This window comes from Dendroctonus ponderosae, unplaced genomic scaffold (genome assembly GCF_020466585.1).
Source record: "Dendroctonus ponderosae isolate FM_Combo_2020 unplaced genomic scaffold, Dpon_F_20191213v2 Dpon_F_20191213_3, whole genome shotgun sequence".
Lineage (NCBI taxonomy): Eukaryota > Metazoa > Arthropoda > Insecta > Coleoptera > Curculionidae > Dendroctonus > Dendroctonus ponderosae.
This window is the reverse complement of record NW_026018508.1, coordinates 4,063,559-4,077,597: the sequence shown is the minus strand read 5'-3', so window position 1 is coordinate 4,077,597 and position 14,039 is coordinate 4,063,559. Positions and strand designations below refer to the sequence as shown.

Here is a 14,039-nt window from a genome sequence, read left to right as displayed (position 1 = left end):
CAATAACTATAAATATTGCCGTAAAAAAGTAATACTTAATAATCTAGATAAGATTGGATCTATTACTTCTCTAAACTATAGTTTAACGTACAAACACATTCATTTTATATGAAAATTATTAGTTTCAATCCATTCGAGCTTAAGACATAAAATATTGTTAGCCAAAATGTTTTTGAAGTTTGTTGGAATATACATCAAAGATTTAATAAAATGGGGGTATTAAATATATCAAATTTCTGCTGTATATGGTTTCAACTTAAATAAAAACATAAATCGAATTGCCTGTGGATCTGGAACAAAGTTTTCCAGATATAAATGCTGAAGTTACTTATCTCTAAACGCGTACATTTTTTTGCAAGAAAGATGAATGGCGTCAAAGAACTAGTGAACTTTGCCTTTCCACTCCGTTTCAAATTTTCCATTAATATTTCTTTATTGTTTGCTCCATCTAAAAGTAGGTAAAGCACCTCGTTGAAAACTGAAGTAATAACGAAAAAGTGGGTCGATTATTACAAGCAACTTTTCAGATTTACCATCTTTGATGTGCAGTAATCCAGATTCTGAAATTTGCCTTGTCTTGTGCCAAGATAATTTTAGTACATCGACTCAAAGGCATATTTTCACACACTCACTTCAAGTGTGTCAATATCTGCATTTCGAATTACACAAGTGTAAAGCAAATACAGGAATGTTTATAATCAAAAGGAGTAATTCATTTGGTAGCGTTTCAGCTATGTATAAGTTGTTATTGGGCCTGTGTTCATTTTTTTGAATCTTTGATATTTTGCGAAATATGCGAATTTATTAATATGACTCATAAATCCCAATTATCTTGAAGCAGACATAATATTGATCTTCCAGATTCAGAAAATTGGGAAATGTTCCTGTTTGTTTGTATAATTCGTTTTTATCACTGAAAATCGGGGTTCTCCCGTTAGCCAATTAAATTTATCTTTTTGCGCATTTGTGTTTCAATACACGTGACCTAATTTTTCAAAACATTTTGGGTTGAGGCCGAATAACGCTTCTATCAAGAAGCCAATCTCCAAAACAACCTTGCATTTTTCTTTTAAAATTTACGAGCGTATATTGGGTAATCCCGATACAAAAACCTATTTACTCAACTTCAATTCTTTTTCAGCTCTCACCGTGCGTTACCTCACGAGAAGATATATTGGGGAGTATCGAAGCAACACAGGTAAATTATTTTAACGAACCTTTAGAGTAAACTGAACCATTTAATGCTTATTGCATTTTACTTGCTACATAAAGTTTGCCAAATGTTGACCAATCATAATAACGATTTTTAACTTTGAAGTTACGCGCAACTTTCAGGCTTCATTAACTTCCGCAACTGCTGTTATGATATGTAAAAAAATGGCCTTTAAATGTCACACTCCACTTTGTTACACGTGTTATGTTAAATTTATAGTTTTTATTATATCATACGAAACGCCTCATTTGTATTGCAAGCCTTCAAGCGAATGTTGGCGAAAATGTAATCTATAGCGTTGTGCTTTATTTTCAGACATTGCTGGCTGGTCTATAAAGTATTTCCCTTAATTTTTGTAGATAAAAGTGGCAATACGAAAAAATTGTTGGAAATTATTGTGTGATTACTTTTCCTCGTGAATTATTTGATCAAATCATTAATGAAGTAATTACAACTGACATCAAATTGCGTATATGGGAATTTTTTATTTTGGAAAACATTGTCAAAATCCATCAAGACTCAACTGATTAATAACATTTCTTAAAGCCTTTAAGTAAAGTCAGATTAAATTGATCCTCGGACTCCCTATATAATTTCTATCAAATCAATCAGATCCGCTGTTGAAACCAACTCATAATAAAAATATTCATCATTTAGCATTGTTAATAAAACGAAATGTTTCAATCACTTGTTGCTGTTGATTTTCTTAAAGTTGCAAAACTTTTTGATGCCAAGGTGAGCTATGTTTGAAAATAAAATTCTGACTAGCACCTGAGGATTTCACAGAAGCGATTATTCACTGGACCGACGTTTCTGACGTTCGGCTCCTCAAATCGAATCATCACTCAACACAAAGTAATTACTGTAATGAGGCGTTTGTTTATTCATTTAAAAGTTGCCCAATCTCTTCCATTGGCCCAAATTAATTTGGCGTCGTCTTTTTAGCTTCAGTGTCCCTTTATCAATCCCTGTAGGTTAACTAAATTTAAAAAATTATACTTTCTAAATGAAATAACATTAATTTTTGATGGATGGTTTGAATCGCGTTTAAGGGCAGCCCTGTTTACATAGATATGATAACATAATTATTTTATCTAGGTATTAGGAGTTAAACTTCCTTTATATGTTATTGCAGTGCTATCAATTTACTGCACATTGATGAAGCACTTTATCTAAGGCTATAGTAACTGCTATCTAATGGAAAAAATTCTCTAAAATGCGCATGTAAAACCAACAGATAAATACAGATTGTACTGTTTTAATTTTAGCGACTTATTAAAAGCTGTCAATATTGATTAACAAAGACATTCCAACATAATTTTCATTTTTAATCATTGCCCACACAATAGGATTTTCCAAGCCGCTAATGCGTCCTTGTTGCCGATGGATAAATATTGATTCAAGTGAAAATCATTTTTGTTTCCTCTATTATAACTTCATATCGTACCAAGTAGATTTTCTAAATACCGAAAAATTAATTTTATCTCTGGCAACATCAACTTTTGTAAAACGATGCCAATATTTTGCACGCTGTGCTTTAAAAGTAGATTTTCGTCTGCTGCCTGAAATTTCTTAAATAATTTTTCAAAACCCAACAGGGATTTCTAAATATTTGAAAATTTACAAACAAAATTCTATCATAGAGTTGTGCGCACTTGTGCGTCGTTTGAATGATGTGTTGAATGTATGACTAAGCCATATATTTGCGCTGCAAGTTTATAATGGTGATTAAAAGCTTCAGTTCAATTGTTTAGCTTTGATTTTTATAAAATATTGCAAACATGTATGTCAGATATCATCACTAGATCTAAGTGAATAACGCAAAGTAAGAAAAAGCTATTAATTATAACACTTTTATCTATACTTATTTAGCATGTATATGTTACAGTAAATGTGGCAATATTTAACGCGTATCATATAAAATCGCATCTACGTTTCCACAAATGTCATTGATTTGAATATTTGAAAATATACCAACTGACTCCTTTTACCGAAATTGACTTAAACTGTCCCAAACAGATCTGAACTAAGTATGACTCGCAAATAGTAAAGCAATAGCAAAAGACAAAACAACAGAAAATGATCAGCAATACAAAGATAGAAAAAAAGTTTTCAGAAATAAAATGACTAGAATGCAGTAAAAACTCATAAAAATAAATTGAGAGAAAGTTTAAAAATAAGCATACCAATTAGTTTTTCACGAATTACTGATTTTTTACAGAAAACTACAAGAACAAAGGTCTAATATAATTTTCTAAAAGGACTCGAATCAATAACCATTTGAATGTAAAAAATGGGTGGCTAACTAGCTTCTCTTAACAATTAGTGCAAAAAGGTCAGTTGAAAAGCAGAATTAATTAGAAAATCTTCAAGCTCTAAATTTCCTAGAAACTGAACGACACCTGGAATTTAAACCGGTTTTTATTCAAATGTGCTTTAAAAGATATAGAAAATACGCTTTAGGGTTTAATATTGTTGAAACCAAACTGTTACGCAAAAAAACATTTTTTAAGTTAGAAAAATATAAATAAATATTTCAGCTGATCAGCTTAAATTTTATTGTTTAATGCATAAGTTTTAAGACTCTTTGCCAAAAATCCAAATTTAAATGAACTGTACAAAACGTTAATTAAAATTTCTCCCCAGAAAGCTTGTATATTCTGCTTATTCCACTGATAACAAGCGCTACTTAAACAAATTAAATAAACTCAAATCAATTAGTAAAAAACTGATAAAACATGCTATAATAGAACATCATAAAAGGAGAAAAATGTAGTGTTTCTGAAAACCGTTATCCATCTAAATTTACTAGTATTTGGAACATTCATTCAGCTTTGTTCAGCAAGCCATCCAACGGGTGGGTGAATAATAAATATTTCCATAATGTTACGGACAGGCTTTCTAACAATCATAATCATTGATTAAATTATAAGGCAGCCCATACATGAGCCAAGCAAACAAAGGAAATAGTATATCAAGCACATATCAGCCGATAAAAATATATTGGCATTACCGGATAAGCATACAAAGTCAACAGCGAGGTACTTTTTTATTTTCGCAGTAAAATTGTGCCCTTTAACGGAAATCGATATTTCTACCTTGCAAATTTAATCACTTCATAAATATGTTGATTTTTTAATTGCTGTTCAATGGTTAAGGCCTGGAGTATACAATTCCATCTTATGTCTATTATTTCAGCGCTGTAAGGAGTGAATCAGGCAGGGAGAGAAAATTGTCAGATTTATTAAATTATTAAAAGTAGAAGTAAAACATTTTCTATAAAAAAATGCTATTCAACATTATTATGGACGAAATAATACGACAAGTTTAGGGAGGGGAAAAAAGGAAGATGATCTGCAGAGGCTTCTTTGTACATTTAACACAGTTGCAAGAACGGTCGGGATGACAATATAAATCGGGATCAATCAAAAACGCTCGGGATGAGGACAATGTAATACATCTAATACATCGAAACAGTTGAAAAATTAGAGCCTAAACAAATTCTTCGAGCTTTCTTATCCAGTCCTCAATTTATAAAATTAGATTTAAAATTGAATTGATCCAATTTGAAGTAATAAAAGAAAAAAGAAAAGAAACCAATACCACACAAGTAATATTTGATTAATTTTCTGACATAGGTAAACAGATGAAATTTAACAAAATATGATCAAATTAAATTGAGTACGATGTCCCTTAAATGCCAGGTTACACGTAGTGGCGGTAACAATTGCGGTGGAATTTGCGGTAGCGTTCAGACGTGACTCGTTAAAATGGAATCTGCGTTGAAAGGCCACATGAAAAAATCGAAATTAAATATAAATGAAAAGTATTTCAGGAATGCTTTTTGATGGGTACCTCAGTATGTCTGTCTTCTTCTAAATAACGCGTTATGTTTTAGTGGCTTGGTGTCGCAGCAAGTAGATTTGGAAGAGAAAAAATGCAATTTTGCTAATATATATCTTAAAAGTGGACTACACGAAGTATAAAAATACTACTGCTAAAGTATGGATTTCAGAGTTCAAATGCACCTATATCGCTGCTAACGTATAAGTTTCAAACTTAAATTCGTACCAAATAGGATCTAGTGCAATAAACTATTAATTTTCCTATATCTGGGTCAGCTAGAATTCGATACTCGTTGGCAAGAGTATTTAAGTTTGTTAAAAGCTACAACAACGTCTGTTAATTATTTTTCTTGTAATATATGTTTGAATCAATGATCCCATTCCAGTGCATGTGGTTCCGCAATAAAAATAATCGAAACCATAAAAAAATCTTAAACGAACGAAATTAATTRAWATATCTCCAAATGATTAACGCAAATCAGTTACATTAYTGAATGAGCAATACATAAATAAATGAAGGAAGGGTATGATATAACCGTCAATATTTCACGCTTGATAAATGACCCGGGAAATAAAAATAACCCAGCTAGAGTTCAAATACCGGTTTTAGTTCATGGCGTTGTTCAAATTGTACAAAAGCACCGGCAGATTCTCACAAAATTTGCCTGTGTTTTGACGCATTACCCGCGTCAGCATCCAAACGATATTTTTAAGTTATAGGTAAATTGTACAGGAGAAAGGTTTTCATTGAATAAACACGCAAAACTAATGTTTACAACTCCATCCACGCTATATTTGGACGTTTATGAATTCGAAATTAGACGTATACTCATCGCTTCTTGATTTAAGATCGCTTCCTAGATGTTGTCATCAATAGTTTCGAAGTTTTACACTGGTTTTCAATTAAGAACCTTATACATTATGTTTTCCGTAGCGTTAATAATACGTTTTGGCTATTCTATCACAACCCACGCCACACTAACTTTCATATACACGTTAGATGCCTGGATGTATTTATATAACTTCTGTTAAAAATATTTTGCTTTCGTACAACCTTTCAACTTGCTCAGAAAATCTGAAAACGATTATCCACAATAAATGTTTTTTTGTTTACATGTATATTAGCTCCTGACTAATTGAGCTGGAACGCTTCATGCTTCAATGAATGAGTAACTCTTAGAACCGTCTAATAAATAATGATTCCTAGTTTGAAAATAAATTGAAACCACAAAGAGAATTAACGTTGTATTTGTGCAAGGTCGGGAACTGAGTACACATTCTGATTGTTTGCTTCAGTTCACTATTTTACAGTTTAATAAACGTATCTATGCTGTGAGTTAGAGCTAAAGATGGTTTTCCTCTGCTTTAATTGGTTAGGGTTTAAGACCTGGTGCTAGGAATATTTCGAATTATTTACTCTGGGATTCGTAAGACTTGCACAATTTCTGCATATTCAAGACCTTTCCAATGGCAAAGGTGTCCGATTTGTTCATTCCTTTATTTTCCATCTTTAAAAATTAATCTTCACCAGTCATCACTTCGCACTTTCCACCGAAATTTTAACCAAAAATTTCAATTTATAACCCTTACTTTTTACTTTAAAAGATTATTTTCGATTTAAGTTATCTGTTCTTCAGTGCGTATGACTATGAATAATTTAATTTTATACGGCTTTAAGTTTAAGACTTCAAAAGACATTTAGTAAAAGGAATGTGAAATATTATAACCGATAGTCTGATATAAGATCTGAAAATTACTAATGTTGCACTTAAAAGCACTAATAAATGAATCTATTCCGTAAATTTATTATGCACATTTTGACAAAGAAATATTAATGCCCCACATTTTATTTATAGCTCCGAAGTAGATGCAAGCAAAACTAACTGGCGCTAAATATTTGACCTAATTGCTTTATACTATCTATCGTGGAATTCCTCTTTTACCTGGTCATCCTTACCAGCTTGTGTATTTAATTTGGCCGAAATTCTTTGGTATAATATATAATTCCTTGTGTAACTAACTGATATAAATTCAGCGGCATAAAACGATTGTTTATAATCAGGAAAAGATTTAATGCACTAGATCGGCGTTGGCAAATTTTATTACATCTTTAGTGTTCAGATGAGGGCCTCATGTGTTGTGTAAATATTGACAATTCGTTACTTTGGGAATTTGCATAATATTAACTATTTGAATGAAAGATTTGAGCCAATTGATTTCAAGCTATTTATTTTGTTCCAACCGATGTTTCCTATGCAGGAGAAAATTAAATTAAATTAAAAATCAATTCAGCATATGTGGTTCATAAATATTGTATATCCATTCATGAGAATCTTTAATAAACCCCAATTTTCTGGAAAAACTGTCCTCCAATTTTCCATAAGATAATTTTTTCCAAGCGCGTACAGAAAATAAATTTTTTAAAGTACGACAAACTCCTACTATGCAAAATTCAATTACTCCTGTTTATTCAGAAACAATCCCGGACAAACATTCATTGAAAATCCAGCATTGTTTTACAATATACTCAGCCACTTTAAATTAGAACCTACTAATTTTGAAAATATACATTTACGTAAGTTGTAAACATGAAAAATCATGTGCATGATTCAATCCTATTAACAACTAAACATTAACATTTTTCTCCAATTTATATATGCTGTTTCCAAAGTGTTTTCAAGGAAATGAACACGCATACCTCATTATTTTGATATTTAACGAGGAATATTCACGGACCGTTTGGTGCTAAATATTCACATTTAAGATTTTTTGAGAATTTATTGCATTTGCAATTTTGCTTTGTCATTTGACCGGTCGGATTTACATTCATAATGACAATTTTACCACGCTACTGGTCGCAAAATATTCAGACTTCAAGGATGGGGGTTTCGAAAATTTCCAGAAACCTGACTTTTAATTTGGAGATACATATTTATTTCGATCAAATATATTTGGCGCCACTCTGGACTTTGTTGAAATTTATTCGCCAAACTATTTGATTTTATGACACATACGCAAATGATTTAAAGCCAATTTGCTATATCAACTTTTTTTTAAATTTATGTATGGCATGCTGTCAGGAAGCTTGTAGGCTGTTGGAATAATTTTCGAATTTACCTTTATAACAACATAATTTTAACTAAATTACTAGCAATTCAAGGTGGCAGTTCCCAACAATGACGATAAAATCCCAACAAGTTCATTATTGAACTTACTACAGGAAAACCCGAACATTTGCGCGAAATTAATTTACACAAGCAAAATTGTGTTTTCAGAAGCGGCAAAGACATTTCCCAACTGCTTCGGTATTGTTTGTTTGAATTGTTAAGAAGCAAAATATTCATTTTATCGAATATGCATTGAAACCACCTGTTGCGTGAGGAATTCCCGACCATTTTTCCCGAAGAGTTAACAGCCAGAAATCACAAATAATTTATAAAGCAATATTTCAGCCAACATTCTATTTTCATTTTTCGATTATTATCACTTGTTGCACCATCTACAACTAGTGCCCGAGTTTCCAAACAAACACTCACAAAAATAAATTTAACCTTCAAGTGTTGTGTCTGAAATTTAGAACATTATCAAATTTATAGAATATATTTTATAATGTCCTTCCATCAAAAATAAACGCTTTCCTATAGCGCCCATATAAAATTACATTTGACACTAAATTACGCACCTGCCACAAAAAAAATTGCAACGGTTTATTTATTTGAATACAAACACCAATATTTAACAAACTTTTAAACAGTAATAAAATCTGAAAGCATTCTCTTCCGTGTTTCACAATAGAATTTTTCGATGTGAAATTTAGATCGGCCAATATAAACATAATTTACTTTAAGCTGCTTTAGAACGTAGACTCAGATTCTAACAATACGCTTGGATACTGGTCAGTTATTTCCAGTTATTAGAAAAATATTAATTTTCGAACGTAAATATTTGTAAGATCATTTATTCGTGAAATCCTATTCATTCGTTTACTACGTAGAAAAATTAGATTATAATCTGTTTCGCAGCGTAAATGACAAATTGCTGATTGAAGAAGAATTGGGCGCGAATTGTTTATTTATTCGTGATTGATTATGGAAAAATTAAAATTGGTTTCAGTGTGCGATATGAAACGCATTACACTATTAAATATGCAAATTGTTGTTTAATGGAAACTTATTTTATTACTATGCACTTACTCATTGCTCACTAGCGATCCTAATAAAATTTGCTTTAAATTTAAAAGTATTTAAATTAATTTCAAGGGAAGATTACACAATTGAACAACCTGCATCAAGCCAAACTGTGTGACTTCGTTATTGCAAAATAGTTTCGGCTTTTATGTTATGAAAGTTTCTCTTTATCCTCAAGTGAAGCGATAAGGGTTTTTTCTGTCTTTGAATTGTATTTATTTTTATTTTAAGGAAAAAATTAAAATATATTACAAAATGTAAAATAAGCATTTTAAAAAGCAATTTGTTTCAATTAAAGAAAAATAGCTGATAGTTTAGATTTAAAGCTCATTTATCATAATAAATCAATATACCGATTAGATTTTTCATCACAACATTTTTCCACAACTGCAATTTATTTTTTGTTAAAAAAAAAGTTTGGAAGCTTTATACTCAACAGCTTGAACGAAATATAGCAGAACTTCAAGCTGTATGTTAATTAAGCTAATGCTCAACACAGGAAATCCCATTCACGTTTAACGCGAAACATACAGTGATTAAAATAGTAGTTTACCCATCTATTTAAAACTTTTTTTTGCAAAAATACTGGATCAATACGCACTCTATGTAAACAATTATCACGCGCTTGTAGATAACTCGGTTTTGTTTTCAAGATTCCTTGCAAATCAACAAGTTGTCACTCACAAGTGTTCAATAATCTAGTCGATAAGATAAGTTATTGTAATTATAAAATACGTTAATTTATTATTCACAGAATAATGTCGACTATTTATATCTTCATTATATTTGTGTTTTGCCGTATGGTATATAGTCTGTATGGTATGAAAAGTCAACATTTCAATCTCAAAAGTAAATACTTTAAGCCAGTCTGATTGTTACATGCATTCTTTAAATTATTTCAATGAGAATGTGTTTATTTATATAAGCTCCCAAATATGTGTGATTATTATAGAACAAAAATTTTCTTTCTTTTGAATATTGGCAAATAGGTTAAGAGGTCAAAATGTGGGAATAATATCAATTGTTATTATAATTAGTAGTGGATATTGGCGAGGAAAAAATATTTATATTCGTTAAAATTGGCGTGGTTTCTTCTGATGAGAGATTTGACATTAAACTAAATGTTAAAAGTGAAAGTGGCGTATTTATAAATCACCCACCAAAAAGTTTAATGAATTCAGTTTCATTACGCAACAATCAATATATTTATGAGTTTTATTAAATGAAATTGATGTCTTAATTGATTTATTTCACTTTAAACATTAATTAGTTTGAAGCGTGATTTTTAAACATTATTGGTTTTTTGAGTGAAGATATATTAAAAATCGTGACATAATATAGCTTTTTAAATTAAAATTTGAATGAAATAAACATTTTTAAAAATTGTTGTTTTTTATCGTTCTAGATCTTCTGTACAAGCAAACGCTGACAGTGAACAATACATCGCTGGAAGTCGAGATTGTGGATGTATGCAGCTGTGATTTAGAAGCTTTTCCAGAAGAGGCGATTCACTGGGCTGATGCTGCTATCGTTGTTTATGATATAACCTGTAGACATTCGTTTGAACAAGCCACCGAAATGCTGAAGAAAGTCTTACAGTTAAGGACACAAATTCCAAGGGTACTGCTGGGAAACAAAGCTGATCTCGAGCATCTCCGAAGGGTAAATATTAACTTTTTCTTGGAATGCTTTTTTGAAAGATTCATTTTTATTTATTAATTTTCATAATTGAAGAGTATGTGATAGTCATATTGTTAAAATTGGCTATTTTCTATCAATCTTTTATCTGCAAGTGAGATGCTGCAATATTTTTCCAATCCTTCTACTAATATATTCCCTACGAGCTTTTATCCGATTTATTATCCTAGTGGAAATATCCTTAAAAAGTCCTGAGCAGTTTGGAAATGATCTTTTGTGCAGAATTTTAACTGCTTACTTTTGACTAAAATTGCTTCTTAAGTTTTGATATTTAGCTTCGATTTTATAAGAATGTTTTCGAATCAAATTTAAATAGTAAACGATTGAGGATTCCTAATAAGATAAAATTTTAAGTATTTTATTGTTGTTTTAATGTATTTGATACACTGTAGACAGTATCAAATAAAAGTAAAAGCATTTGCAAAATAATTGAGCATATGAGCATTTGCTTTATAAACTTGTCACATTCTAGGAGTTAAAAGTAGTTAGAAATATTGCATAAGTTTCGAACTAGTAGCAAGCTAGCACACGACGTTGATTATTTAGGAATTTTGTATTGCCAATATTTTAGAATGATTATTTTTAAAATTGGCACATCTCCTCAATAGACAAAACTGGAGTTTTATATGTAGAATTTAACTATACCGGTGTAGGTTGCTCCAATGCCAATAAAATAGACTCAAGGACTCGAAAAATAATCTAAAAAATTTATGAATGATGCTAGCTTCGATTATATGAATGGGAAATACGCATTTCAATTTAATGGACCATTAGAAAAATAATTAGTTCAAAACTTCAGGGTTTAAACAGTTTGATACATAAATCCACAGTTTTATCGTTTTATCTTCTTGGTTTGTTTAATGTTTAATTTTCCTGGATGAATGGAGCCGGTAAGCGGAACTTGATTTTTTGCTTTACGGCCCAAACTAATTCGTTTTTAAAACTGTTCCGTACATCAACACGCGAAAGTAACTAAGGTCAACTTTACAACGGTATTATGTATAAACACTATACTATAATAAATAATTATGTAACTTTTACTTAATTCTCAGGTTTTTACGATTTAAGTATTAATAAAATAGCACAGTTTATTGAAATAATTTATCATTACATTACAAAAATGTGGATTATCAGTTTACCAATATTTGGCTAACTCGATTTGTATTTTTGAACCTGCAGTTTGTCAAAATTTTATACAAAATAAACATTATAAAATTTGTAAACACTTTTTCGCCAAATCATTTACATGAGAATTATTTTGCTCCAATCTTCTTCATTGCTAGTTGCAGGTGTACGGAACACAAGCTAGATTATAAAATTAGCTATTTGCAAGTAGTATGTTTCAATGCTGCTGTAAAAACCGCAAAATTTACGGCGTTTTCAACATTGACCCACAATATCCGACTACTTATATTTGATTCTTATTGCTTGATTAGATTCAGTGTGTTGCGAGGTTTGTTGGGTATAAATTTAAGTTGAAGTTTAAACATTTTCGGGTGGCCTCAACCATTTTAGTGCAAACAACCTTCATATGTGCAAACATCCTGGTATCAATGTGTTTAATAGAGAAGTAAATCGGATGTCGTTTACAAACATAATTATGTCTTATTTAATGTATAAGTGTTGCAAATGCGTAATTACAAAGACATGTAAAAACAAAACGCACAATACAGAATCTAACATATAAATTTAGCAAATTGCAACACGGTATTTAATTTCCTTTTTTTAAGCAAATTGAAGTAATGTTTATTCAAGCCTTAAGTGATAACCTTCATTTTATAAGTAGCACGGCCTATATAACTGAACAAAGTTGAAAATCTAATAAAAGTAAAATAACCTACCGTAAGAGCTTTTAGATAAAACGTTTCGACGCATCGTTTGCAATTAATTTTTTAACTTTAGATTAAGGGTGAAAATACTTCTGCCATAATTCTAAAAACTGAGTTCACTGGAAGCTTTACGATCTAAATATTTCGGAGTTAATGCTCCGGATTTAAAAGCTTTCGAGGTTATTGGGTGCACTTAATGAAATTGTCTATATATTTTACACTTTTTCATGCTTCAATTTTCATTGGCTGACTGTTCAAAAGTTTTTAACAACGACACCATAAACATATCAAGCTAGAATGAGACATGCAGTGAAGAAAAAAATATTTTTTATAGAGTTTTATGAGATATAAAAGGAGGAGTTAGCAAGTAGAGAAAGATCAAGGTTCATCTTTCGTTAATTTACATTCTCTTCATACTTCTTACAGCAGAGCGTTAGAACCTTCGAATTGGCCAAATACAAAACATAGTCTGATCTAACTCGAAAATTATGGTTAACAGTAAATATTTAGGATTCTAGGTTTTATCGTCTTTTCATCTTTTTCACCTGTGTCATGGATGAAAATAAACTGAGCATCATTGAAATTTTTATGGGTTGCCTTGTGCGCCTCTTAAACTCGTTTAAGTGTCTTAAATTATATACACAATACAAGCAAATTTTCGTCGAAAATGCCAAGATGTACCCCGTTTGCGGTTTATATTTATCATGAGTTTTATAGTTTAGCAGATGTATTTACGAACTTCCAGACCCATTCATCCAAAATCCAAAACCGACTAATAAACTATTTAAATTAAGTGCAAATTGTGGTATCATAATTATCAATTCATTGGAAGAAGTTTTAAAAATCTAGTAAATAAATTTGTTTGGTGTCTAAATTGAATTTATTGGTGTGAAACTGGTTGAATAATATTCATTAGCTCAGATTTATTGAGTCTCACATGTAAACACATTCATGTTATAAGATAATATTGCCAAAAACCTTAAGCTACAAGCTATTTGAAGAGTACATTAAACTTTTTTTAAACCGCACTACTAGTTCTGAAGCATAATAAAGCCCACAAAAACAAATCAAAGCTGCTAATATGGGTAATCGTTAATTTTAGAAATGATTGGTTTGCTGCTAATACGTATTACAGATACCTGCTTGAAAAAGAAAATATTTTTTCGCCAAATTCCATTACCGTTTGTATAAGATTTTACGCGAGGCAATGTAACAATAAATCTGTATTTATGAAGTGACGATTCTTTTAGACCGACCTGTCTTAAAA

The 14,039-nt window shown here is 30.7% G+C and overlaps 1 protein-coding gene across 1 annotated transcript in view; it reads left to right on the top strand.

The window, feature by feature from the left end:
* The window catches only part of LOC109540319 (secernin-3), an 84,531-nt gene that overhangs the window by 67,069 nt on the left and 3,423 nt on the right, over positions 1-14,039 (top strand). The window contains exons 9-10 of the mRNA XM_019908654.2: positions 1,142-1,198; positions 10,651-10,907. Coding sequence (XP_019764213.1) covers positions 1,142-1,198; positions 10,651-10,907 — 314 coding nt within the window. The remainder of the gene's footprint in view (positions 1-1,141; positions 1,199-10,650; positions 10,908-14,039) is intronic.